Source organism: Stereum hirsutum (assembly GCF_000264905.1).
Source record: "Stereum hirsutum FP-91666 SS1 unplaced genomic scaffold STEHIscaffold_6, whole genome shotgun sequence".
NCBI classification, from domain to species: Eukaryota; Fungi; Basidiomycota; class Agaricomycetes; order Russulales; family Stereaceae; genus Stereum; species Stereum hirsutum.
Genome location: NW_006763136.1, coordinates 837,107 through 861,345, shown reverse-complemented (window position 1 = coordinate 861,345; position 24,239 = coordinate 837,107). Strand labels below are relative to the sequence as shown.

The window sequence follows — 24,239 nt, the reverse complement described above, 5'->3', positions numbered from 1 at the left end:
CCAGGACACAAGGTCACACTGAGTATGGCGAGAAGCAAAGGAGATCGAGTTAGGGAACTATTCTACGATACAGGTGGTTCTTATATACATCCTGGGCTGACCCTTTAGGGCACGTCCTCACTGTACACTAACGAGTGAACACTACAGGAATCCTTCATGGATATCCAGTGGGTCCAGCAATGGGCACAATGGGTACAAACCGCTGAGTCAACATGCACAAGACTATTCTAGAACGTTCCAGACCTGGTCACATGTCCCTACATCACGACCACAAGGTCACATGCCATCACGTGCCTACCACATGACTGGTCACGTGCCTATCCCTCTATCCATCCCACATCTCCATCGTCGAAGTGGCACCTGGGGCCACAATGCCTGCAAGGCGCGTACACTCCTTAGAAACGCCGAGAAATAAAGAGTTAGGTTTAGCCCGAAGGCCGTTTCATATACATTGTCCGCCGTGCCACCAATAGCGCTGTAAAATCATCGAATATTAGCAGTGAGTGCTACTTCTAGCGAGTTCGTCTTACCTGTTGAGAGCACGAGGCCAGATCTGGGCATTAGGAGTAAGAGTAAAGGTCGCGCCATTGATGATGAAGTTCAGCGGTTGGAGGTTTGCGAACTGAGCAGTCGTGAGCCGGAGGAGACCTGTCGTGCTATCGGGTACCGCTCCTGTCGCAGTCTCATAGAGAGCCAAAGCATCACTGGGCGATCGTCAGGGATCATCCGGTAAGTCCTACCAAAAAAAAAAAACTGCAGACCTCGCGATCAGGATGAGCGTGGTGCCGGTGTCTTAACGATTCATCATTAGCCGGAGAAGGTTTGACCGACGGCAATGTGTAACTTGCCTACTATTCCTGCAGTGGTACTGAGGATAGAGGCACCATCAGTACCGTAGGTGATGGACTCATCTATTCCCCAGAACTCGCTCGAAGGAGAAGTCGTGGTGACTGGCCTGTTGGATAATGTTAGGTCCCTCTCCAAATCAACGTAAAGAAAGGCATTAACGTGAAGGTGATATCCCCAGTGAACTTGCTTGAGTCAGTCCCACCGAACGTGAGTTCCCCGTTTACATTCGTTAGATTTGTGGTAGGCTCAAAGGAGACAGCAACTTCGCGAGCGGAGATTGCTCCTAGGTGTATCGTAGATCAGTTTTGCCCATGGATGAGTATACAACTTTTTTCACCTTGAGTGAACAGGTTGTCCGTCACGGTGGGGATGGTTGAGAAGAAACTTGGTATGAGGGTACCTTCGGTAAGGTCAACAGGACCACTGAAGAAGAATGGCATCATTTGACTGGTTTGTGTTGCGATAAAACGAAAGTCTCACATTCCTATAATACCATCCACCCCGTCAAAACCTGTGGACTCCTCCGCTACTCCTATGGACTGTTCGGTGACGGTCAACCCAGGCCTACGAGACCAGATTAGTAAGCTTTCTGTAAGCTTTTCGAGGAAAGACTACAACGCCGAGGCTCACCCTAGGCTTACTTGGTCGGTAAACTCTTGCCCGAAGAAAGAGCCACCTAGAAATATTATGCAGTCAATATGTGATAGTGAACGAGGTTTGGGCAGGTTTGACGGAAAGGAATGTGAAGCAGAAGGAATCTGACGAGATTCAACCGCACTTACTCCCGTATGTCACAGACTGATAAGTACAGCTTGAGCACAACATAAGGACCTCGCAAGCTCTATTGAATGACGTACCACAGCATTGATAGTCGGGGTGCTTGTCCCTGTCCTAACGAAAGCTTTTCCCGCACCAACCCATGTGTTCGAAGAGCCTTGTTCGGAATGCATCAATATCGCGAGAATATCGATAGAAGTTAAGGAACATCGTACCGGTGTCCACAATGAGCTGGTCTGGAGGGAAGACCAAGGTCAGATAAGAGAGTAGTAAGAAGAAGATAAACAAAGTACACGCACAGGTTGTGGCAGGACTTCCCACCGCGACGTTGGCGACATATGAAACAGCCTCGTTCTCTGCAGGTGCGCTCACAACAGCATCTGAGCTCAGTCCCTGCTGCTTAGCCCGAGCCTTGTCACGAAGTAGTCTCGCACGAGCTTGACCGTGTTTAATCAGATGGGCCGGGGAGGTGACATTGACAACCTTCGCAAAAGGGAGAGTAACCAGTGAGTCGCGGACGACGTGAGTGGGCGAGGCGGCGACATTCAAGGCTGTGGCAAGAATGATAGAGACGAGATATACAGGTGAAAACATGGTCGGATTCGGAGCTGTGGTTATCGCAGGAGAAGGCTGGTATGCAGGTTCCTCGTAGAGCCCTTTATAACGAAAGACAGTGCTCAGCTGTGAGAATAGCTGATGCACATCCCAGGTAAATCTGTGCGGACTCTAGTTATATATAGATTCTATATCCGTAGATAGAGCGATTACGTGGCCCGAGGGAGTAGCAGAGATGGAACACAAACTAGAGATGGTTTATGTAGACCAACTGGTGCGAGTTTAGCGCTACAAAACTTCTGCTTAACCGATGTACTCGATGAAATTACCATTAATTTGACCGGATATGATCATCGTTGCTGATGGACGGTGTGCAGGATCTCAGATGCAGGATCGACAATTATGCATACAAGTGTACGATAGAGGCACACGAAGAGAAGATTGGCGATAGCAAGAATAATGGCTTCCCAGCGTATTCGCGTCAAGAATTCCCCGGATATATGTCGGTCATTGGGCCGTTTATATGCTATGACGAGGAAGGGACACCAGGATGTGCAGAAAGTAGGAACAAAGACCAGTAGTCCTGGATTGTGGCGGCCAACGCCTGTGGAATACAAGGACAAGATAACATGAGAAAGATGACTGTATGAGAATCGGAAAGCAGCGTCCGAGAATGGCAGAAGAAGGCGGCGGGCTTCCGATGTTCATACCGGCCTTCTTGCCACTGTTCTATGCGGAAAGTGTCGAGGTCAGCAGTGACCGCGTAAGAGTAAAACAGCCTGAGAGGCCCTTTTGAGTTGTACATGGCCCGTTTATAGAGTTATGATAACATATCACTCAAATTCGTGAAAACGCTGGCCAGAGACCTTGAGAGTTACTGCTGGGAGGAGGAAGGAACGCCAAATCATCCCATATTCTGATGCGCGAGAATAATCACAGCCATCGGATTTGTCGGCATCCCAGATCGGTGCCAGAGTTCAGAGCCTCTATTGCGTGGTAAGACATGTAAAAGATGCAGCAAGCCAGCTCAGTGGATCAAGAGGGCGGATAGGAAGATGATTTGAGGCGGAAATCACGATGAGTCCTTGACCGGTAGACGCAGCAGAGAAAAGAAGATGCCCAAGCTGTTGACCGTCAATAGCAAGGAAGCGCCGTGGTTAATCGGGTGCATGCGGGTGACAGACGAAAGCATGTGCGGAAGAAAACGGAACGAGTGGGTCACGTTCTAAGTTACTATAAGCAGCGGCCACTGCTTCGTGTGTGTTTTAACCTAGTACATAGTACGCCATATCTTGTCGTTATTTATCGCCAATTGTGTTTTACTACACACCAAATTTTTGTCGGTGATGAGTTTCGATCATGTATAAGATGCGAATACGGAAAAAGCAATAACACAACCCAACTTCGCCCCAACAAGTTCAAGAACTCTTACTACCTGCCTCCGCGCTCCGTTCGAAGATACGGGAAGTATGAGACAACTCAATTAGTGAGCGTCACTTATATAGTATCGATCTTTGCAAACAGCGAGACGGATCAGAAAGGAGAGACATAGCTGACCAAAAGTTCTAGCTTTCTGACACCGTAGAGTACCTCAGTAGAGAGCGGTTCAACAATCTCATTCCTTCTTCTTCATCGGGCCTTCACATAGTCTGATACAAAGGATCCTTCATCCAAATAAATACTATACTATACAGGTGCACTCAAGGAACATAGAATAGCAGCAACTCCGTGCACAGGCAGGCGTCAGGATCACGAGTCAATCTAAAATGTGATAAATGCATTATAGAGACATTGATAGTAGTGTTGTGAAAAAGGAGTACAAACTCACATTAGCCTCTTCCCACAGATGCTAGATAAACCTGCGCCGCGTTCTTCTTCGCAGCATTTCTGGAGTTACCAGTCCCTATCGCTTCTTGAACTCCATCGACTGTACGTGTCACATTTTGTTCAAGGCATGTAATCGCTAGATGTGGAGAAAGTTACTCACCCTTTAAAATGGCAGTATGCTCTGGACAATTGTCAGGCCCTGTCTGACCGAAGACCCAATTCTGTACTTTGCTAGGGCTGAAGTCCTGAAGATATTCGTTGAGTTCATTTGTGAAATCTACGAAGACAAGAGCAACGATTAAGCAGCTGGGATTCGGATAACAAAGTAGAGCATTACCCCTGTTGAACGACATATAAGGACGATTCAAAAGATGTTAGAGAAACTGGTCGTCGTGCGTGCACAGGTGGTATGAGAGCTTGGTGGATGGGTTGGATATTGATTTTTTTTTCTCGTGTCTTTTATACCGACAACGGCGAGAACGACAAGCCGGTAAAACAAGTTCATGCATTGCAGGATCATGGCATGCTCGAGAGCATAACCCCTCTCAGTATGAAGTAACAGTGTTGGAAAGCCGTGATGATGCGCGAAGACAGTTTCATGCTGAGCTCCCGTCAAAATGAAGCGAATACATCGCAGCTATACATCTACAAGCTGCATATGCATTGTTCGATAGGATTGACGATGGGTCTGGACAGAGTATGGTCGCTCATGTAGAGATGCGTGTATAATAAAATTCAGAAAATACGATGACAAGGTCAACTGCACAGGCTTCAGACATGATGAAGTTGCCCCCAAATGCTATTGGGATAGGTTTCACCAACATCGGGTTTGGATACAACACCGTGGACAACGTCCCGCAACGGATCGTAAGTGGCATATGCACAACGCGGGACGGAAGTCAATAAAGAAGACGGTACCGGCAAGGATTATCATGGAGTTATGCACGAATCATTCTAGCATCATAACTTACAAGTCGCATGGTTGGGTCCCCGCAGCCCGAATTATTCAGCGAAATCAAATAATCATCTAGTCGAGTGTTCGAGCGGATGATTCTTTGACATGGCCAAAAGAAGAAGAAGGAGAGTCGGGTCCAGAATGAAATAATGCTTATAATGCAGCTTACTTTGAACAGAAAATGGCGGAACAAACACTGTGTCACAGCACAAATCATCCCAGGCAATCCCCGAGCTAAGTTGATTCATAGTGACGGGGAGTGCGCGCTCATATCGACGTACCCGTTGGCTCTGAGGCATGTGAACTTATGCAATTGTCGGGTTGATTCTCGGGATGCTCTCGCTATTTGCTCCCGTTACAGTTAACAATACCGTGGTGCGTCAGAGCCAACAGCACTTCATGCGAGAAACCGGCGCCAATTGTCGCAGAATCAGGTAACGCACAGCGAGAGCCTGGAGCGTGATGATCACTGATATCGCCTATACTATCAAACACGTTAGTCGCCAACCGCCACAAGGGTGGCGGCCTCCGATTCCATGGAAGTGTGGAGGGTGGCATTGCCTAACTTCCTAAGCCCAATTTAAATAGCAACCAATAGATTCGGACGTACAGGTAGGAGGGTGCTATCGCACCTTTGCCGACGACGTCGAAAATGACCGTCAGTAAGTTTTGAGGTGGCCTTCACAGGTTTACCACCAGTGAAATTGAGCATATCGACGTGGTCCGGGACGGTAGAACTGGCCCGGGAGTAAGATCATTACATGGAGACTTGAAGTAGCCACGACAATATAGAAACGAGTGGGGATACGCTTACGACTCTTAATGCACTACACCTGAATCAACTCGTTAAGCGATAAGACTTCCTTTCACCGTGACATATCTTGCGGCCGCCGCGTCAAGCCGCTGTTGAGGCGAACTGAAGCAAGTAAGATGGTAGTTTACAATGATGGACAGCTGGAACTCGACGGAGAAGATCGGATGGCCCGGAAGTTAACGCGACCACGTGGCCTATGACTGTCGTTCTTACTTGACGCCACTGTGGCCCTTCCTCCTCAAGATGTCACGGCGACTTACGCAGTAAAAATGAATCGATAAGCTGAAAGAGCACGGAATTTATCAGTTTTCACTGCACAGGGTATCAACATATTCTGGGCGAATCAGGTACTGCCTAAGTGGAGTACTATGGCGCCGAGTTCGAGGGTCTACATATGAATAGTGAGGCCATCTCAACCTTTGTTGAGCCAAGGCGACTGATGTATCCGCGATGGCAACTACGTCCGTATTTATACATATGCTTTGGCGCGGTGTCTGGGGATTCGGGCGCAAAAACGCCGGCCATATGGATAGAAAGTAGCTTACTCGGAGAGACCAAATATATCAATCGACCTCAACCCCTAAGGCTCTCTGTGCGGCTAGAATTGGTAGAAGAGGACAAAATAGCAAGGTATTTCGACTCAGTGCTCATAATATAGCTACAAACCGCCGGGCAACAGCACTACTAAGGTCCGATATGAAGAAATATGCCCGAATGGCGTTGCGTCTTGATACTAGACTAAGGCTATATTTCGTGGCGATAGGCACTATCGCCCTCTGTCCGTTTTCAGGGTCGCACAAAGGTCATGTTCCCTCATGTAAATAATCACGTATGATGGTATCTAAACCTTGAACACCCGAAATTCTTTAAGAGTCGTAGACATAACTCGGTGGCAGAAGCATTTTGAAGAGCGACAAAGGCATAATCAAACGGACCTTCTGCCAGTGTATACTGTCCATGCAGCTATGGCATCGACGGAGTGGTTACTGTCGAGTGCCACAATCCACATTAGCACTGTGCTTTCGACTTATAAGGTTATATGCGCACAAGGGGGATGGGCCTAGCCTCAGTCGGCTATAAGGTCCTCTTCTCGGGCGTGATACCGGTCGTAGGTCCATAATAATGTTATACAACTGCAAGGCTTAGTCTATTGCTACATAACGAGACCCGTAAACACAGGCGCGCAAAAAGGGCCCATAAATGTACTGCAAGGTCTTCGTCGAAGGTATAGGACTAAAAGTTCGTTCAGACATCATATCGGGATATGACAAGGACGAATGACTTACCGGAGCTTTAGTGCCTCCAAACGTATCTCTGCAAAAACTGACGGGCGGCCTCAGACTTAGCAGCACCTATGCGACCGCCTTCTCCCGTCGTGCATGGCTCATTGTTGACTGTTAATTTTCAGTACATTGTGACAGTGCTCAAGCGAAGGGAAACTCACGTATGAGTGTCATCACGTGTCGGGGCTGATGTCCCGTACCAATGTCCCGGTGGTTCCAATTCGCTACCAGGCCTTTCGACTGGCAATAGTTGTTCAGTTCGATAACATAGTCTATAACAACGAAATATTATGGTTTCGTATATGAACTGAGAGACGGAAACATGGCCAAGCTCGTACCCATTTGTTGAGACATGGCTAGAGGAGTCTGCGTATTGGTGAGGCTTCTGAAACCAGATAGAGGTGGCAGGAAAACAACCCTGAAAACGATGCTTTCCTTTATACGATACCGATACTGGAAATGTGCCTCTCGCGATGAAGCGAGTCCACGGGAAACTGTTCTGAAGTGACAGTGACAGGCTGCAATCCTCGTCCAAGAACGAGAACAATACCTGTTTAAGCAGATGACGAGCGGTGAAATCTGTGATTTTCGATGCAATTCTGAGTGGTGAGTGCTCTCTGACTAAACGCGAAACATGTGAGGGGGTGTCCAGTGTTGAGAACGGTGGCACAGAGCGGCATGGATGAGAGGGACTGAAACAGTTAGGTGGCGTGTAGAACAGACAATGTCAAACTTTGGTCCGAGGATTTGTGAAGAGGCCAACGTCATTCAATTGTGCGCCCAGCTGCCTCGAGGAAACCCAAATAGGCGATAGTAAACACACTTGGAGCTATCGCACAGCGAAAGATGATGAGAGGAGCGAGAACGACAATCAAACCGCTTATGCCCTTGGGCCACAGGGCCCATACGATAGCGCATAGCAGCGGATCAGGAAAAGCGCGGGCAAGAGGAGCACAGACATCTCTCAATACCTGTCCCACCAACGAATCACCCAATCTGTTGACAGAAGGACAAAAGAACAGCTAGAGTACCGGCAATGCTCCTTCTTCATGCGGAGCACTTGGACCAGATCCATTTCCAAAATTCTTCGGGGAAAAAATCGGAGTCGCCAGAAACGCATGCATGGACGGAAGTAAAGCGGGAGAAGCGGGGTCAACATCGCCATCTGACATTGGAGGTAACCCAAGAGGAAGAAAAGGCGGATAGAACATACTGCGTGATGTTTCAGGAACGCTCCAACAGAGCCATTGTTCCCAATTTCGACATAGGATATTTTTCAAAAACATTCTGCAGGAGAGGAATCATTGAGACTTGACAGAGGCGTACTGAGACCTACTGAGCCCTGTTGATGAACCCCTGAAGCAATTACGGAGATTGGATTTTACTGAAAAACACAGCAGGGTACAGTACGGTCTTCCGAAGCGACATTACTAGCTTAGTTGATCTTCAAATGGACAGAGGGATCATAGATGGAATCAAGTTGATCAACAAGGAAACAATTCATTTCGCAAGTTCGTAACTTAGCCCTAACCCTAATATGGGGTACACGCGTTGAACGACGCGTGCCACCAAAGTTCGGCTTTTGTCTTCGACGCGTTCATCATTTCCTGCTGTGGCCCGGCCAGATACATCTAGATAGACATAGTCGTAGGTTGTTCATCATAGTCTCAGAGAAATAGGCGATTACTTAAGAGATCTCCAGGTTGATCAGGAGTAGGTGTGCTTACTGCTCGCCCCATGTCTGGACAGATGCGCTGACCCAGTATTTTCTTATGTAGACTCATAGTCCGCGGGTCAGCTCTGCCATTGTTCTATCACAATGTCTGCGTTTGGAAACAGCCTCTTTGGTAACAAGCCAGCCGGTAACAGTCTCTTCGGGTCCACCAGTAACAACACACCGCTGCCAGCCCAACCTGGTGGACTTTTCGGCTCGACTACAGGCACGAACACTAACACGGGCGCAATCCAAGGCAGTAGCCTTTTTGGGAACACGCAGCCTCAGAATCAGCAGAGCGGTACTACGGGAGCAGGAGCAGGAACGGGGGCACCCGGTGGAGGATTGTTTGGAGCCTCGAATAATCAGCAACAAAACCAAGGCCAGCCTGGGACGATAGGTGGGGGTCTGTTTGGTAATGCTGGCGCTGGGACCAATTCGAATGGGACAACGGGTGGTGGGTTATTCGGAAATAGTAATGCGGGAGGGGGTGGAACGAATACGGGTGGCGGTTTATTCGGGAACACAAGCACGAATCAGCCCGCGGCAGGAGGATTGTTCGGATCCACCACTAACACCGCGAACAATCAGCAGCAGCCCGCCACAGGAAATTTGTTCGGTGCGTCAACTTCGAATCAGTCGGGCGGAGGACTGTTCGGGAACAAGACCGCGGGTACGAGTGGCGGAGGTCCCTTCGGGAGTACGATGCAGTCGAACACAGCGGCTCCTGGTGGCGGTATCGCAACACCATCCCTCTTCGGACAATCCAATCAACAACAGCCGTCCACTTCTCTTTTCGGTAATCAGGCACAGCAGCAACCGACCTCTCTCTTTGGCAGCCTTTCGCAGCAGCCCCAGCAACAGTCACAATCTTCGAGTCTTGGTTCCAGTCTGTTGGGTTCGAGTTTGTTGGGGAAGAGCACATTGCCTGGACTTACGGGTCTTGGCGCGTCGACCTCAAACACTGGCCTTTTCTCCTCACGGCTACCAACAAGTGCGGCAGGTCAGAGAGAGCAAGACGCTCAATCTCAGTTCTTGAACCTTCAGCAGAGGATAGAGGCCATAGTGGAGGCTTGGAATCCGCAAAGTCCGAATAACCGTTTCCAGGTGCGTTCTTTTGTCGGTTTTCATTGCTAGTTTCTTATCCCGACTCTATCCAGCACTACTTCTATAACTTTGTCCTCCCCGAGGAAGTACAACTTTACTGTCGTCCTGCAAATGCCACGAACGAAGAATCGTGGCAAAAAGCTGTCAGGGAAAATCCTGATCCTTCGTGGTCGGTGTCTTTCATTATGTATCATGTGTTGCAATCGTTTGATCCCAACGGAACAGCCTCATCCCCGTCCTTGCTACCTCCTTCGACGACCTCCACGCTCGTGTACAGGGCCAAGCCGAGCGGGCAGCTCAACACACCAAAGCACTGACCGAGCTCCAATCACGAATCTCCCAACTCTCGTCCGCCCACGCCCTCTCCACATCTCCACGCTTGAACAAAGCCATCGCTGCACAGACCCAGCTTACGCACAGGCTCCTCAAGCTCGTCACTCACCTACATCTGCTGATACCCGCATTGAGAAGCAGCGCGATACGTCCTGAAGAAGAAGCGTTAAGAGGTGCTTTGGAGGAGATGGAGGGTGAAGTTCTTAGCCGAAGGGGAGGAGCGAACGCAGTCGGCGGGATGGGGAGACTGGTGGCTAGGTTGAACGAGATGTGGGCCTTGGTCGGGGCGTTAAACGCACTAAAGAGCGGGAACGATGAGCAGGGAGTTTCGTGGGCTGTGGTGGACGAGGACGGCCTATCACAGATTGTCCAGGTTCGTTCTTACCGCTCTCCTTACTTTCGCTCGTCTGTCGTTATGTCTGATTCTTCGTCTCGACCCTGCACAGATTCTAGCTGAGGAGCAAGCTGGTCTCGCACACCTTACAAAAATCCTCCAAAAGGATATGAAGGATGTTGCAGTTATCTATGGCGAAGGCGATGCTCAGCCAGACGAGAGCGCGAGCTCGCCACAGGGGCGTACAGAGTTAATGTCAAGCTTCTCCCAAACTCTGAGAGCGAGCTCTCTCGGCTAGTTTGCTTTTGTTTTTCTGCCCGTCGTTGCGAAAGTATTGGTTTTGTGATCTACATTTTGTATTAGCATATGCTATTGATACCGTACCCTGACATTCGAATCCGACATCTGCCATATCCAGGACGTGGAGAACGGCAGCTCATTGTCAGGATACCGGGAAATTTTACTGCGCGCGTATACAAGAGTCAACCCACTCAGATAAGCTTTAGGGTTGCCGGTGTTGCCACTACATTTTTCTTTCGTGTGGGGGTAGCAACGAAAAGAATTGAGTGGTGAGTCGGATGGAAGGTTGGGCCACACTAGCTATTGGCATGCCGCCACAACGAAAGCTGGAATCTGCCGCGAACCCAAATCCAAGCCGAGTGATCAAAGAGGGCCAAAACGGCTCTTCTCACTTCCCCATATCCTCTTCCTTCTTGTGTCCGCCCTTTGTTAGTTTTGCGACGGTCTCAGCCATACTCTCAGCGAAATCCAAGGGCAGGAAATGCGCGTTAAATGTATCGAAATTCACTGGCACGACGGCAAGCCAATCGCGACGTGTGATTTCCAGCCCGTACCGTTCAAGAAGGCGCGTCCTACCGCGGGCGGGGAAAGGAGTTTTACGCGTCAGACCTATAAGCTAGCCACGGGAGGAGAAGATAATCATGTCAGGGTGCGTGTCATCTCGCTCGGGAGACAATGTAAATGCGACGCGGAGAGTTCGCTGACACGGCTGTGGGCAGCTCTGGAATGTTCACCCCAACATGTTGCCACCATCTGTTGTAACGGAAAGCGCTCCTGGAGATGCAGTTGAAGCGAGACCTCCAAGGGTAGAGTATCTAGCGACATTGAACAAGCATTCAGCCCCTGTCAACGTCGTGAGATTCAGTCCAAACGGTACGCTACTTTAGCTTCAGTGCGTGACGCTCAGGAGTCTGATATGCATCCGCCGTATCTAAAGGAGAATTTATCGCTTCTGCTGGAGATGGTGAGTTGCATTTATGCCCCTTGTCTTATGGGCATCTTATTGAATGGGAGCTAGACGGCATGATTATTATCTGGTCACAAACCTCGTCTCCTAACACGGGTGTCTACGGCAGCGACCTGACTCCAGAGGAGATGCAGCTGGAGAAGGAGTTTTGGAAGCCAAGAACCACGTTCAAGTACGATTGCACATTTTCTGTAACATGGATCATTACTCATGTCTGGCATCCAAAGATGCACCTCTATGCAGGTTTACGATCTTGCCTGGAGTCCGTCAGGGGAGTATATAATTTCTGGCAGCACAGATAACGTAGCCAGGGTATTTAGCACTATCGATGGTAGTACCTCTATCCTTCAGTCGTGACTGTTTTCTGATGCAGATGTTTCAGGCAAGTGCGTCAACGAGATTGCCGAACACAATCACTATGTCCAGGGCGTTGCATGGGATCCACTCAACGAATATATTGCTACGCAAAGCAGTGATCGGTCCATGCACGTTTACAGCGTTTCCACCAAGCACGGGGGCCTTGACCTTCACGCTGTGGGCAAGAACTCTCGAATGACTACTCACCATACTCGCACCCCGAGCTCCCACAGCGCTACCCCCAGCACCAGCCGACCCCGGATGTTCCATAGAGAGTCCAGCGCCAGCGATGCCGAATCCGTCATCACAAGTGTCAGCGAACAGTTGCACCGGGAGGATACTTCTGCCACTACACCGTCCATAATGGCACCCTCCCCCTCGCCCGTAGGCATCCCACTCACCCCGGCGACTTCGGTTGCCAGCTCATCGTCTATGTTCCCCCCTCCCCCAATGGATAAACAATCCTCATCTAGACGATCGTCTTTCAGCGGCTCTAATGCGCCAAGCTCGCCTGCGAACTTTGCGCGATATGGGCGCTCCCCGTCACCGATGCCCGCATTGCCCGCCATTCGTACTGCCTCGGCAAACCCGTCAACCTGGAATCTATATGGCGACGAGAGCTTCACGACATTCTATCGACGACTGACGTTCAGTCCTGATGGAGGTTTACTTCTGACTCCTGCTGGCCAGTTTGAGGATCCATCAGTGGTCCCAGGGTCTACCCGGTCCCCGTCAAAGTCCGAAGAGCCAACCCGTGGTCGGAAGCGCGGCTCGCAGGCTACAGAACCTGTCAACCCTTCATCAACCTCTTCTGTCTTCATTTACTCTCGCGCCAACTTTGCGCGACCGCCAATTGCGCAACTCCCTGGCCATAAGAAGGCCAGTCTTGCGGTGAAATTCTCCAGCGTTTTGTATGAACTTCGTCCAGGAGTATTCGGCCCTGATGTTCAGACAGATACAAAGATGATCACCGTTGAGAGGGGAAAGGAAGATAATGTCACTGTCGACATCGGGACGACTCCCTCTGCAACGCCCATGACCACTCCAAGTCACACCGCAATCTCGCTTGTCGAGTCAATATCGCCTCTTCCTTCGCCGCTGAAGCACTCCTCGGCACTCCTAGCGCCACTGGCCGTCCCAGCGCCAACGGGCACATCAGGACTTTTGCACACTCTTCCTTCGCCAGCACCTTCTGCTAGTGATTCTGTCTCTGTTCGACCTTTCAGTCCTGCGGTTTCGAAGCCACCTACTCCCGCACCTGGTACAGGCTCAGTGTTTTCTTTGCCGTACAGGATGCTTTACGCCGTAGCAACGACCGATACGGTGACGATCTACGACACGCAGCAGTCCGGCCCTGTTTGTATCTTGACGAACCTTCATTACCGCGAATTTACAGATATGACATGGTATGCCTTCCCGCTTTTTCCTTGCCGTGATTGTGTTCTCATAGTCTTTTTGGCTTCAGGTCGCCCGACGGTCAATGCCTCATGCTTTCTGCACGAGACGGCTACTGCACAATCGTCGTGTTCGACGAGATCTTGCCTGCTCACCACACTCAACAACAAACCCTCCAGTTCCAATCTATCGCCCAGCACCACTCCGTCCCTCTTACCTCCTCAGCTTCCCTCACTCCGGCCACTACGCCATCTGTCTCTGCCGTTTCCCTACCGCCATCAGCTTCGCCTGCGATCTCCGCAACACATTCATTGAAGAGGAGTGAACCACCGGCTACACCTATCAGTGTCTCGGGTACGGATGACGAGGCTGCAGCATCGGGCAGCGTTGCTGGTGATAAGGACAACGTGGAGGAGCCGCCCAAGAAGAAAAGGAGGGTGGTGTTGACGAGGGTTGGCGACGTAGGTTCATAAATTGGGTGCCACACCTCTTCTAACCGCTTCGAAAGCATCGCTACTCGTCTACCTTCCCAAACTCGTTTGCTCGTTCATGCTTTTCTAGCTGTGCTCCCCACCTCTCAGAAGTCATAACGCGTGCTCTTTTTTTTTAACGTACTCAACGTCTTCTTGATCTTTCTCCACCCTTGTGGTCAATCTCGTCTGGCTTGGTTACATGATACGCTCATGCTTTTGCATTATGCTCTTCCATCTCTCTCGGTTCTGTCTGTTCTTTTTATATACATTTCTCGCCCATTCTCCTTATTTCCGTCTCCATTTACGTTATTCTTTTTGCACCCCCACCCCCGTGTTTCGTTTGAACCTACCCGCCACCCATACACGCTCTCACAATACGTTTGCTTGAACCTCGTTGTCTGCCTTCTCAGCCAGCCTCGGTCTGTAAGTCTTGTATTTGTGTACGTTACAATTCATTGCCCCGCTTGCGAGGTGTTATTCCTTGGTTACTTGGAAGCTTTTGTGCGCTTTGTTGTCTGCTCGGATGTGGCACACCTGCCGATTTGGCGCGTGACGTCACGCGTTGGATTTCAAGTTTTGTGATTATTTCCGCTCAATTCTTTCCAGATTCCTTCGCCCCAGGATTGAACTATGGTCCATACTAGGGCATATATGTAGCGGTTCACATCTCCAAAATGCGATGTGAACTAAACCCATGACGGGTTCAATATTTCACAATTTTGTCTTGTTGGAGCGTCATAGCTCAATTTACGTTTGTGTGAACTCGACGCGAGAGCGGCCTCCTCCTACCTCTCCCTGTTCGCTGTCATGGTTCAAAACAACAGATACACTTTGACAGGAGGCCCGCGTACTGTAGTATCAAGAAGAACCGCGACATCCGAGGTCGTCAGCAAGGAAACGGGGATGCGAGCAGAAGTAGACCCGTCTCGAGAATCCAAACTCAATGTGAACTGAATATTATATCCGGCACCACATCCGGGATTCTGAGTTCACACTTTTCGCTTTCAGAATGATGCACAAAACTGATGTGAACCGCAACGTATATGCCCTACTCAGCAAGAAGATTGACCTTTCAATAGGTTTGCTGTGAGTCCACTTCAAATTTGGCTGCGAGTTGTTGAACGACCAGTATTCACCACCACAGTTCGATCACTTGAAGGTCTGCACTGTCACGGTCTCAGAGACTACACGTTAGGTGAGCCGCAGACACACTTGACATGCCCGTAGAAAGCTTCATTCCACCAAAGAAAGGTCAGCTCCAACCCATTCTCCTTTCACTTCTGGCACAGTATAGGACTCCGACTCGGACTTGTCTGGTTCGTCAGCATTGTTCTGCCCTCTCGGTCTTACTCATCCTCCAACGGGTGTTCTTAGAGTGTATATATTTCTACCTGGACTGATCTTAACCACTCCTCCCGAATAACATGTCTGGGTACACATCTTTTGTCGTCGTTGGGGCCGGTGGGCTCGGTACGCTTATTGTCGATGAGCTCCTCAAATATAAGAGCTCCTCAAACATCAAGGACGTAATTGTCTTCACTCGTTCTGTATGTGTACCTCATCACATCCCATGATCTCAATCGCTTACTCTAGCTCACCATTCGCACACCTGCATACACCTAGAACAATTCCAAGCTAGCCAGCCTCGCCGCCAGGGGTGCCACCGTCAAGGAAGTTGACTATAGCTCCCCCTCCTCCCTCAGCGCCGCTCTCACCAACGTCGAGGTCGTCATCTCCACCGTCGGCCTGGGTGCCATGGATCTTCAGCTCCCCCTTGCTGAAGCAGCCAAATCTGCAGGCGTGAAACTCTTCGTCCCAACGGAATTCGGGGATGCAACTGATGATCACGCCTCAATCCCGGACCACGGGGCTCTCGCGCTCAAAGTCGCGACCCAGAAGAAGTGCAAAGAGCTGAGCCTTCCCTATGCTTTGTTCTTTACGGGCCCGTGGTCAGACTTTTGCTTTATACCGTGAGCAGAATTATCTCTCTACTTCCTTTCAACATCACCACCACCTTCATTCTTCTACTCGTTTTGTAAGTATTTTGTTATTGTTAACGATGGTGATGTTGTGCCATGGACAGGGCCCTGGGCCTCGATATCAAGAATGGCAAGGCAAGTGTGGGCGGAGATGGTAATACTCCCATCTCGTGGACAACCAGTCCTGACATCGCTCGTTTCGTGGCGTACGTCCTCACGAGCCTCCCTGCTTCCAAGCTCGAGTGGCAGACCTTCCGCATCGAAGGCGAACGTGCTGTAAGTCCAGTAGTCTTATTATGATAGCCACAGTCTTTCGAGAGACACAACATCTAATATGATTAACGCCTCATAATTCTTACAGTCCTTCAACCAAGTCTTTGAAACCTACCAGAAGAAGACCGGCAAGAAAATCGATGTCACCTACAAATCCGAAAAAGAGCTGAATGAAGCGGTAGCGAGCGATGCGAGCGACTTTTCCAGTTATATCCATTTGTCGTGGGCCCTTGGGCAGGGATTGGTCGGGAAGCCGGAGCAGTTGTCGAACGGATTGTGGCCGGATTGGAATCCCAAGAACGTTCTGGCGGCTATTGCCCCCTGAATTTACCAGTATTATATTGGTACTATGTAGTAGCTGATCGCGACGTCTCATGAAGTATAATGGAAGTCGAATGAGATTGGACAGCGACGTTACGGTTCACAACCAGCCTACTCTATAGAAGAGTACTAAGGGTTTCTGGCGGGTGAAACATCGTGATGTCGCGGACTCAAATTCGCGTACGCTGCAAGGCTTGCTTGTGCGCCGCCAAACAGCGGCGATAAATGAAAAACGAGGATCAAAAACTCGCAATTCTTCTGGTTAGCGTAATACGACTTGATAGCTTGTGTGGCCGGGTTCACACCCATCGAAAGAATCGTCTTTCGCGGGATGGCTGTGGTGTAATAATCCCTATGACCATCATACCGGCTTTAGAGAATAGTGCCACCGAGAACGAAGCGAAAGTAATAAGAGCGCAAGCGGAAACAATATCACAGCTAACAATTAACAGCCTCGACGTATGTAGCTATTAAAGTAACATCATGATATGAGCCCTATTGTCCAATGAGTCCATAGGATGTATCCGATATCGAGAGCCAAAGACTCCCACAAAGATGAGGTCCACTCAGAATAAATATGACAGTCCTCCATTCATCCTCCGTTTCGACCGTCTCTCAACCGCAAACGCCACTAGGCGAGCCCATTCTGGCCATCCCCATCCCCAGGGAAAAGAAGCGTCTGGAGCCCTCCATCAGGAGAAATAACGATGTCCGAGTAATCCTGAGTGGGGCCTTGCCAATCCGAGAGGTTCTGGATGGTGGCAGACCAGGGATCGAGGAGAGCAGACGTGATAGGGACATCGGAGCGTTTCCAGCCCTCGGCGATGGGGAGGCGTTCTTCGCGGAAGAAGATGTTGACGTATCTATGTGGTTATTTTGACCGATTCGACGTCAGTAGATACTTCGATTATGTCGACGGAAAGTCTGGCGAGGAGGAGCAGAGGGAAATGGAGGGAAGAAAGGAGCACAGGACTCACTCCTTCGGTGCAACGCCGGTAGTCGCATTACCCATGACGGACAAGTACAAAGCCGACTCCCTCGTCCTGATGAGGAACTCCTTACTCGTGCTAGTCACATTCGGATTCCTAGCCATGGAATCCTCGAGCCTCGCCTTCTGGACGAGCCCAGCAGAAGTAGCGTTATAGTAGTCGACACCGGGGTTGGACTGTGCGAGCGTTTGGTTGAAGAGAGTGGCGTTGAAAGAGTGGTTATCGCCGAAATAGTAGTCAGAGCGGGAGACGGAAGCGTCGTGCTCAACGTTTTCGTGCCTATGGTGGCAGAAGATCCACGGAAACGTCAATAAGACAAAGCCGTATAATGCAGGAGAGGGCAGGAAGATAGCGATACGTACATGTCTAGATCGTCGAGCGAGAAGTTATCTACTTCGGTACTAACGAGCAACGTAACTTTCGCAGCCAACAACAAAACATCGTTCTGCACATTATATCCGTCTACAACCGTTCCAGTGCCAATGAGCATCATAATGTGATAGCTCCAACGATGAACAGGACATACCGATTCCAGCTTGGAGTATCATAGGAATCGTGATGTTGCTTCCGTTTCTCGGCAGAATACCGTGGTTGGCGAGCGCGCTGCGGGCAGGCCATTCAAGTCAGTGATGTATCCTGGAGCGGGAAGCAAGGAAAAGGAGTATCGAGACTTACTTCAAGCCAGGACAAGGAGACCTCAAATCATTGGGCCCAGGAGCCTGGTAAGGGTAATCCGCAAAATCGATCCCACTATCCCTCGGCATGTAGCCAAAGGCAGATACGGCCTTGACCGCACCCAAGGCCGTCAAAACGGCGGATTGGAGACTGAACCGCATCGCGAAGGGCGTGAAAATAGGAAGTGTGGCGAAGTGGATCGTTGATCTAGTGAGAAACAAATGCCTGAGGGGTTGGAGACTGCTAAAGAATTCTCGACACCTTGCTGTTGTCTTATATACCCACCACAAAGTGTTAACGCCTCGAGGACCACAGGTAAGAAGTAACAAGCCTCTTCGTGACACACGTAAGATCCTGTGCGACGGTGGTCTCCACATTGGTGAATGCACTCGAATGTTACTGCGCAGAGAGGTGCTCTCTGTGTCTTATGCCGTGCTCCGAAATCGGGCGTCCATTTGGGGCTATGGCTCACCGTCTGACATCGCCAATCCCAGTGCACGGAGTAGAAAAGAGGACGGAGTGTCTCTCGTGCACCACGAAGCGAAGTTTGGTTTGCCAATGGACCGAAAATTTGTTGGTAGTGTTCGCTATAGCCCAGCACCTGGTGAACGAGGTCGATACGTATGTAGATGGTGATGGCCGACTGGGATGTTGAATGGATCCTAAGCGATACAGACAGTTGTTTGCCAAGGCTACAATGGGTTAGCGAGGAGAAAGGAAAGACAAAAGGTAGATGCCAAAATTTTTCGCCGTCCGGAAAAATGGTCAACTCGAACGTCCTGGATCCAGTCCGGGTATCCTAAAACTCGCAGAGTGCAGACGTTCAAAAAGAACCACCGAGACCGTCGTTGTAGTGGGCACAACATGTCAATCCACGTCGTAGTGGGTCCCAAGATCATCGACAGTGTTGCGGTTTGTGGCATTCCGTAAGAAGCTGTGGACTCGCTTCGACTCGACCTTGGCACAGTATGATTGCCGAACCAGTAGCCTGAAGCTGAATTGATCACCTTGTTGAATTACCATCGAACCAATGGGAAGTCAAGGATTTGGGGCATCGCGATCGGTAGCACAGCCATCGCACTTCTGAAGGCGGGGCAACACGACTTAAAGCGAAATTGAGGAAACGCCAGGTAAGAAGGCCAGGGCACAAACCAGGTCGCGAGTGCTCGTCGCCTGCAAGAGTATTCCTACGAGACGATTCCCCGAATTTCTGTGAACTAGACCAGCCTAGAATGCAAGAAATAATCATCACTCTACGTTGCGTATTCATCCCACTGCTGGGGGAGCTGAAAGCAGCAGGTCCGTGTACACCGGACAGTGGCCAAAGCTTCTGTGTTTCTGTCTCAATACGGAGAAACGGCCGGAGTTTGCGTAGGGAGTATTCGTCTGTACACTCTGGGCCCATCTTAGGAACCCCCGACATGAGATGAACTCTTACATACATTGATAGTTTGACTAGCTCTCGACAGAGATGAGCTCGACACCTGGGGTGACGTCAGCTTACGAGTCGCACTAGAAACACAAAGAAAATCGACGCACCAAGTAAAGGATCGCATTCCTCCTCCCTATACTCAATCCTGCATCCCGTCCCTTCACAACCAACCTCAACCGTCAAAATCTCATCATCCTCTTCTCCTTCCTCAACATGCCACATCCCACAGTCGAACGCTTCCGTCCTCAGATCCATACCGAGTTCTACATTCATCTTCCGCATGAGCGATCCCCGCGAAGGTTTTGTGGCCCATGTGACATTATGTGGGGGCGCATGCTTGAGGTCGTATATTGTAAGAATTGGAGAGACGGTGGATGGACTTTCGAGCGTCAACAGGCTCGCCTGTTGAATAAGAGTGCGTCGCGTGGGGAGGGAGATGTGAAATGTGCAGAGGAATGATGGTGGTACGTGAGGAATCTTGAATTGCATCAAAGAAACATCCTACACATCCAACACGAGCGATCAGCCCCACGACTGAGATTGAGGATTGAAGCTGAGACACACCTCGTTGGTGAGCAGCACCCATCCATCTCTCGGGAACGTGGCATGGGGAAACCTCTCATTCACTCGCACAATGGATGTCGCCCTTCCAGGTCCGATAGGCAAACTCGGTGGAGGGTTCATCGTCATTGACCCATTACTCAACGACGATGTTGCTCCGTGCGCTCCGCCCCCCGCACCGTTGTGAGCTAGCTCCTGCGCAAGCCTTTCTATACTCCCATCGACCCGTTCGAGTCCGAGGTATTGACTTGGCTTCCGCAAGCTACTGATATCGATGTTGTAGTACGCCGATGCATATGACCCAGTGGATATGGATGAACGAGAGCGCGCAAAGTGGATGTACAGCGTCGTTGCGAAGCTGAGAAGCGAAACAAGAAATGCCGAAAATAAGAGAAGCGTAGTCAATTGTTCGCAGACAGTAGTAGATCCTGTTGAGGCCTGACGCAGAGGATGCTTGGTTTCTTCGTTGACTTCATTTGAATATAGCAAGCCTTCCGATTCTGTGTCGTCTCCGTTGGTAGGTGGGTACGACGTTAACGCGAAGTATTCATCGCTGGTTTGTCGGGAGGGCATTTTTCTGTGTGGTAATTAAAGAAAGTTGTCGACAAAGATATGCACAAGAAGAAGCATGCCAGCAGTCACATCACGAAGCGTGAGAGTAGCAGCGCTCTATGGGCGACCGAGTAGAATTAGGGCGTCAATCTCCAGTCTGAGACCGAGTTCCTTGATCAAGCTCCTTCGGCTTCATCGACCATGGCAAGGTATTTGGAGGAGGAGCATGCATACACAACCCAGACGTTATGAATAACATAGAGAATGTGGAAACGAGGTGGTCCTGAAGAGGTGAAACGAATCACGTCGAGAACAAGTCGACATCGGGACATCCCGGTAAATTTCTACCCGTGCATCAACCGGTGTGGCAACATTGCGCCACACTGATCGACACAGTCCAAACAACAGCTTCAGCCTGACGAAGCTGGACTAGAGGTAAATTACTGTGCATTGCACTACGAGATACATGCTACGTGAATCCAGATGTAGCGCACTTCTTTGTATGGCATTAGAAAATCTTACCTATATTCAACGATCCCATACGTATCACCAATCCCCATGGACGACCTTACACCTCCTCGGCACCGTTCTTGCCCTCGCCCTCGGCCTCATCCTCACTGACTTCGCCTTTACTACCTTCACCATCGCAACACCCCCATCCCACAACAACGGGAACGTGATACTTCATCCTTCCCTCTGCCACCCGCTTCTCACCGTCGCTCAACTCCTGCATCTCCTCCTTCGCACCCACCAACCGAACACTCATTCCCCCATCCAACCCTAACTCTTCCAGCAAAGCATTTCGCTTCACCGTCTCGCGACTGGCGACCCGCATGCGTTCGACTATCCATTTCTGTTCGAGGGTCACGCCGTCGTCGACCCAGCCTCTGGACCGGCTCTCCGTTTGGCGCTCTTTCGGTTCTTCATCTTTGACTTTGGAAGCCTTGGAGGCCTTAGAGCTCTTTGAGCCCTTGTTGCTGCCAGAGCCGCCCTCATCACGAACACCGTCCTGGCGCTGCTTCTCCCTCAGCAGCTGCAGAACCTCGAGCAGCCAGGCCCTACAGTTCCACCCCTCCACTTCCTGCTTGACGACCGGCTCATGTCCTCTGATCAACTCGACCACCTCCTTCACCTCGCTTTCTAGTTCCTCCCTCGTCTTCCATCTACCTCCGCCCTCGCCGTTCACCTCCTTCCCTTTATCCTGCTCATCAGCCTCCTCCTTCCCATTCCCCTTCTCTCCATCAACCTCTTCCCTCTCCTTCCCCATATCCCTAAACGAGATCCCACCAACCCTGACACCCCCCAAACACCGCTTACTCAACAGATTGACCAGATTATCAGTCTGTGTGTAATGCAGATTCCACACCACCCCACGCTCATCGGAGTAATGCCGGTCGATAGCCTGGAACGAAGGCCCGCTCATGGTCATAGCCAGTTCCTCCGAATGAAAGGAGCCGGCCAAAGGAGAGGTCGTGTCGGTAATAAGGATCATGAGCATCCAATGCAACTCCTCCTCCATGCCCACTCCGAAATCAGCGCGTTTGTACTGGACGACCACGATCGGGAACTCTGCCCTCGCCTCTGCCTCTGCCGCTGCCCCCGTTCCTGTGGTCGTCGCTATCCCCGTCGAGGTCTGAGGGTCGAATGTGGCGGGGATGAAAGAGTGGGGAGGTAACTTTAAGGGTTCAGGTCTGGAGTCGGTCCGGCGACGGCCGAGGGCGCGGTCGGTTATGCGTTGGAAGAAACGGGAGGAGGATTTTCTGAGGCCTTTCTGTCCGTGCGAGGAGGGTATGGGGTTCGCGTATGGGTCCCAGTGTGGGTCCGAGGAGGCGGATAAGGGCGAGGAAGAAGAGGAGAGGAAAGAGGACGGGTCGAACGGATCTGAGGTCGAGGGGGGGTCGATGTACGAAGATGGACGTGAGTGTGAAAATGGGGATGAGGGTGGTGTGGACGATATGGGCGAAGAGGGCAGGGAGAATGAGTTGTTGTTATTGTTGTCGTTGTCGTCGTTGGCCTTGTTGTCGTGCTTGAGATTGCGATTCCTGAACCGTATAAAATGAACCATTCGGGAGAGTCTCTCTGCTCCATCGTTCTTAGGCGCGGACATGATTTCAACAGTTGAAGTCTGGAAGCAACGAGGTGCGGAGTGAGAAGAATGAAGGAGCGGAAGAGTGAGTGGTTGGCCTTTATAGTGGTTGGATCCCGACCTTTTATGGGCACGAACAAAGACGCGATTGGATGAGGAATAGGCTGTGCGTACGCGTATGCGAGAAACCAACATTCATCGACAAAAGGCCCAGTGCCTTCGGTATCTTCCGGTGTCGTCGTGTGATTGTCGTTGAGCTGTCGTTTGTTCTGTGCTTGCTGTCAGGGTACGGTCCTGGTGTCGCTATTCGGTGTTCGATAGGGATCTAGACGTTACAAATATATTCTGCTGCTGCATACGTCAGTATTCCGGGACGTAAATCATAACAAACCATGATCTTCGTTTCCTCAGCCTTTGAAGACTAAAGGGGGACGTGCCGGCCGGGTTTCGCACACCATCCCCTTCGTTGCCCCGCGGAGTAGAGGCGATTCCGAATGCCCGAGACTCGGGACAATTGTTTGTTGAGGAAGATACACTCGAAAAAGGAGCAGGAAAAGGTGTATTCGGAGAGAATGCAACGGGCACAATGCGGACTCTATGACTGTGACTGCGACTCTTCTAGCTTCTTCTTCTCCGCGTCTTTGAACTGTTTCGCCCACTGTACGGCACCATACAGATGAATGAGCAAAGTAAACACGACGCAGAGAAACGAATGGCCGGAGAGAAGGTAATGAAAGGGGCGTACCATCATCGAAGGTATCCAACGGTTCGGGAGAACGTCTCGCCTCTGAAGCAGATAAACACAATGCACAAGACGAAACACAAACAATACCGACCGAAAGAAAAAAGGGTTGCTCATGAGCGCGAGGCTTGATAAAGAGAGGTGAGGGGACGGACCTCATGTTCTGCGCTGATCGTCCAAGTGCCATACGCGACCGCGAGGATGCCTGCGAAGAGGACAGCGGTGTTTGTTTTCCAGGCTCTGGGTTGACCCCACCAGCCACCTAATTTTGGGTACGTTCGTTATAACAATTCATGGGATAGAGGTGTTACAAGGCCATGAATCGGTCAGTAATAGGCGATTTAAGAAGCTGGAGATGGACAAACCGGCTGGGGACCAGACCGCCTTAGGATAGGGATACCTTGCTCCGCCACCCTATGAGTATAAAGAAAACATATTGAGTATCGGTTATCAGGCTAATTTGAAGGGTTTGGCGCAGACCATTGATGCGTAAGTTGAGTAGAGTATGAGATGCCGCTTGAGCTCGGCGTCGTGCAGCGTCGCACAACGGCTGGAGGAGCTCGCGTGGCAATTACGTAAAGCCGACTCC

General features: G+C 50.5%; 9 protein-coding genes across 9 annotated transcripts in view; 3 read left to right on the top strand and 6 right to left on the bottom strand.

Annotated features, from left to right (window-relative positions):
* STEHIDRAFT_96294 (family A1 protease) overlaps positions 1 to 2,220 on the bottom strand; it is a gene marked incomplete at its 5' end in the record, with an annotated part of 9,671 nt that extends 7,451 nt beyond the window's left edge. Inside the window, 12 exons of the mRNA XM_007303466.1 lie at positions 451 to 475; positions 531 to 704; positions 762 to 792; positions 828 to 955; positions 1,009 to 1,132; positions 1,187 to 1,272; positions 1,330 to 1,413; positions 1,480 to 1,525; positions 1,632 to 1,647; positions 1,707 to 1,783; positions 1,842 to 1,862; positions 1,926 to 2,220. Of these exons, the coding sequence (XP_007303528.1) occupies positions 451 to 475; positions 531 to 704; positions 762 to 792; positions 828 to 955; positions 1,009 to 1,132; positions 1,187 to 1,272; positions 1,330 to 1,413; positions 1,480 to 1,525; positions 1,632 to 1,647; positions 1,707 to 1,783; positions 1,842 to 1,862; positions 1,926 to 2,220 (1,107 nt within the window). The remainder of the gene's footprint in view (positions 1 to 450; positions 476 to 530; positions 705 to 761; positions 793 to 827; positions 956 to 1,008; positions 1,133 to 1,186; positions 1,273 to 1,329; positions 1,414 to 1,479; positions 1,526 to 1,631; positions 1,648 to 1,706; positions 1,784 to 1,841; positions 1,863 to 1,925) is intronic.
* Positions 2,221 to 7,070: 4,850 nt separating this feature from the next.
* STEHIDRAFT_156231 (uncharacterized protein) lies at positions 7,071 to 7,414 on the bottom strand (the record flags this gene model as incomplete). The annotated part of the gene is made up of 3 exons (XM_007303465.1): positions 7,071 to 7,171; positions 7,222 to 7,332; positions 7,399 to 7,414. 3 exons carry the CDS (start codon positions 7,412 to 7,414, stop codon positions 7,071 to 7,073), a joined length of 228 nt encoding a protein of 75 aa, XP_007303527.1.
* A 1,267-nt stretch (positions 7,415 to 8,681) lies between these two features.
* STEHIDRAFT_96293 (uncharacterized protein) lies at positions 8,682 to 10,946 on the top strand. Its single transcript, XM_007303464.1, has 6 exons — positions 8,682 to 8,707; positions 8,763 to 8,773; positions 8,839 to 9,881; positions 9,935 to 10,050; positions 10,107 to 10,587; positions 10,661 to 10,946. The coding sequence occupies exons 3-6, from the start codon at positions 8,880 to 8,882 to the stop codon at positions 10,844 to 10,846; spliced, it is 1,785 nt and encodes a 594-aa protein (XP_007303526.1). The 5' UTR covers positions 8,682 to 8,707; positions 8,763 to 8,773; positions 8,839 to 8,879; the 3' UTR covers positions 10,847 to 10,946.
* A 321-nt stretch (positions 10,947 to 11,267) lies between these two features.
* STEHIDRAFT_96289 (WD40 repeat-like protein) lies at positions 11,268 to 14,387 on the top strand. The gene is made up of 7 exons (XM_007303463.1): positions 11,268 to 11,497; positions 11,568 to 11,721; positions 11,786 to 11,812; positions 11,867 to 11,987; positions 12,043 to 12,146; positions 12,198 to 13,578; positions 13,638 to 14,387. Exons 1-7 carry the CDS (start codon positions 11,330 to 11,332, stop codon positions 14,038 to 14,040), a joined length of 2,358 nt encoding a protein of 785 aa, XP_007303525.1. The 5' UTR covers positions 11,268 to 11,329; the 3' UTR covers positions 14,041 to 14,387.
* A 1,026-nt stretch (positions 14,388 to 15,413) lies between these two features.
* On the top strand, positions 15,414 to 16,709 carry STEHIDRAFT_120938 (NAD-P-binding protein). The gene is made up of 4 exons (XM_007303462.1): positions 15,414 to 15,587; positions 15,664 to 16,010; positions 16,124 to 16,295; positions 16,381 to 16,709. The coding sequence occupies exons 1-4, from the start codon at positions 15,465 to 15,467 to the stop codon at positions 16,615 to 16,617; spliced, it is 879 nt and encodes a 292-aa protein (XP_007303524.1). The 5' UTR covers positions 15,414 to 15,464; the 3' UTR covers positions 16,618 to 16,709.
* A 535-nt stretch (positions 16,710 to 17,244) lies between these two features.
* On the bottom strand, positions 17,245 to 18,366 carry APO6/CPO6 (Cloroperoxidase; the record flags this gene model as incomplete). Its single annotated transcript, XM_007303155.1, has 5 exons — positions 17,245 to 17,476; positions 17,591 to 17,881; positions 17,965 to 18,064; positions 18,129 to 18,205; positions 18,278 to 18,366. The coding sequence occupies 5 exons, from the start codon at positions 18,364 to 18,366 to the stop codon at positions 17,245 to 17,247; spliced, it is 789 nt and encodes a 262-aa protein (XP_007303217.1).
* Positions 18,367 to 19,694: 1,328 nt separating this feature from the next.
* Positions 19,695 to 20,873, bottom strand: STEHIDRAFT_168056 (uncharacterized protein). Its single transcript, XM_007303461.1, has 3 exons — positions 20,274 to 20,873; positions 19,817 to 20,210; positions 19,695 to 19,761 (listed from the first exon to the last, which is right to left on the bottom strand). Exons 1-3 carry the CDS (start codon positions 20,841 to 20,843, stop codon positions 19,733 to 19,735), a joined length of 993 nt encoding a protein of 330 aa, XP_007303523.1. The 5' UTR covers positions 20,844 to 20,873; the 3' UTR covers positions 19,695 to 19,732.
* Positions 20,874 to 21,389: 516 nt separating this feature from the next.
* Positions 21,390 to 22,929, bottom strand: STEHIDRAFT_168055 (uncharacterized protein; the record flags this gene model as incomplete). Its single annotated transcript, XM_007303460.1, has 1 exon — positions 21,390 to 22,929. One exon carries the CDS (start codon positions 22,927 to 22,929, stop codon positions 21,391 to 21,393), a length of 1,539 nt encoding a protein of 512 aa, XP_007303522.1.
* Positions 22,930 to 23,172: 243 nt separating this feature from the next.
* On the bottom strand, positions 23,173 to 24,165 carry STEHIDRAFT_78104 (uncharacterized protein). The gene is made up of 5 exons (XM_007303219.1): positions 24,131 to 24,165; positions 24,016 to 24,064; positions 23,806 to 23,912; positions 23,654 to 23,695; positions 23,173 to 23,566 (listed from the first exon to the last, which is right to left on the bottom strand). The coding sequence occupies exons 1-5, from the start codon at positions 24,131 to 24,133 to the stop codon at positions 23,504 to 23,506; spliced, it is 264 nt and encodes an 87-aa protein (XP_007303281.1). The 5' UTR covers positions 24,134 to 24,165; the 3' UTR covers positions 23,173 to 23,503.
* Between the last annotated feature and the right edge of the window lie 74 nt (positions 24,166 to 24,239).

Coding starts and splice junctions, on each gene's coding strand:
- STEHIDRAFT_168056 (XM_007303461.1), bottom strand. CDS start 20,843: ATGCCCTCCCGACAAACCAGCGATGAATACTTCGCGTTAACGTCGTAC. Junction 20,211..20,273: donor GGGTGCTGCTCACCAACGAG/GTGTGTCTCAGC, acceptor TTGGATGTGTAG/GATGTTTCTTTGATGCAATT. Junction 19,762..19,816: donor GGAATGCGATCCTTTACTTG/GTGCGTCGATTT, acceptor ACGTCACCCCAG/GTGTCGAGCTCATCTCTGTC.
- STEHIDRAFT_96293 (XM_007303464.1), top strand. CDS start 8,880: ATGTCTGCGTTTGGAAACAGCCTCTTTGGTAACAAGCCAGCCGGTAAC. Junction 9,882..9,934: donor GTCCGAATAACCGTTTCCAG/GTGCGTTCTTTT, acceptor GACTCTATCCAG/CACTACTTCTATAACTTTGT. Junction 10,051..10,106: donor GAAAATCCTGATCCTTCGTG/GTCGGTGTCTTT, acceptor CCAACGGAACAG/CCTCATCCCCGTCCTTGCTA.
- STEHIDRAFT_96289 (XM_007303463.1), top strand. CDS start 11,330: ATGCGCGTTAAATGTATCGAAATTCACTGGCACGACGGCAAGCCAATC. Junction 11,722..11,785: donor CGTGAGATTCAGTCCAAACG/GTACGCTACTTT, acceptor CCGTATCTAAAG/GAGAATTTATCGCTTCTGCT. Junction 13,579..13,637: donor GAATTTACAGATATGACATG/GTATGCCTTCCC, acceptor TTTTGGCTTCAG/GTCGCCCGACGGTCAATGCC.
- STEHIDRAFT_78104 (XM_007303219.1), bottom strand. Junction 23,696..23,805: donor CGATCAGCGCAGAACATGAG/GTCCGTCCCCTC, acceptor TATCTGCTTCAG/AGGCGAGACGTTCTCCCGAA. Junction 23,567..23,653: donor GTTGGATACCTTCGATGATG/GTACGCCCCTTT, acceptor GGTGCCGTACAG/TGGGCGAAACAGTTCAAAGA.
- STEHIDRAFT_120938 (XM_007303462.1), top strand. CDS start 15,465: ATGTCTGGGTACACATCTTTTGTCGTCGTTGGGGCCGGTGGGCTCGGT. Junction 16,011..16,123: donor TCAGACTTTTGCTTTATACC/GTGAGCAGAATT, acceptor TGCCATGGACAG/GGCCCTGGGCCTCGATATCA. Junction 16,296..16,380: donor GCATCGAAGGCGAACGTGCT/GTAAGTCCAGTA, acceptor TAATTCTTACAG/TCCTTCAACCAAGTCTTTGA.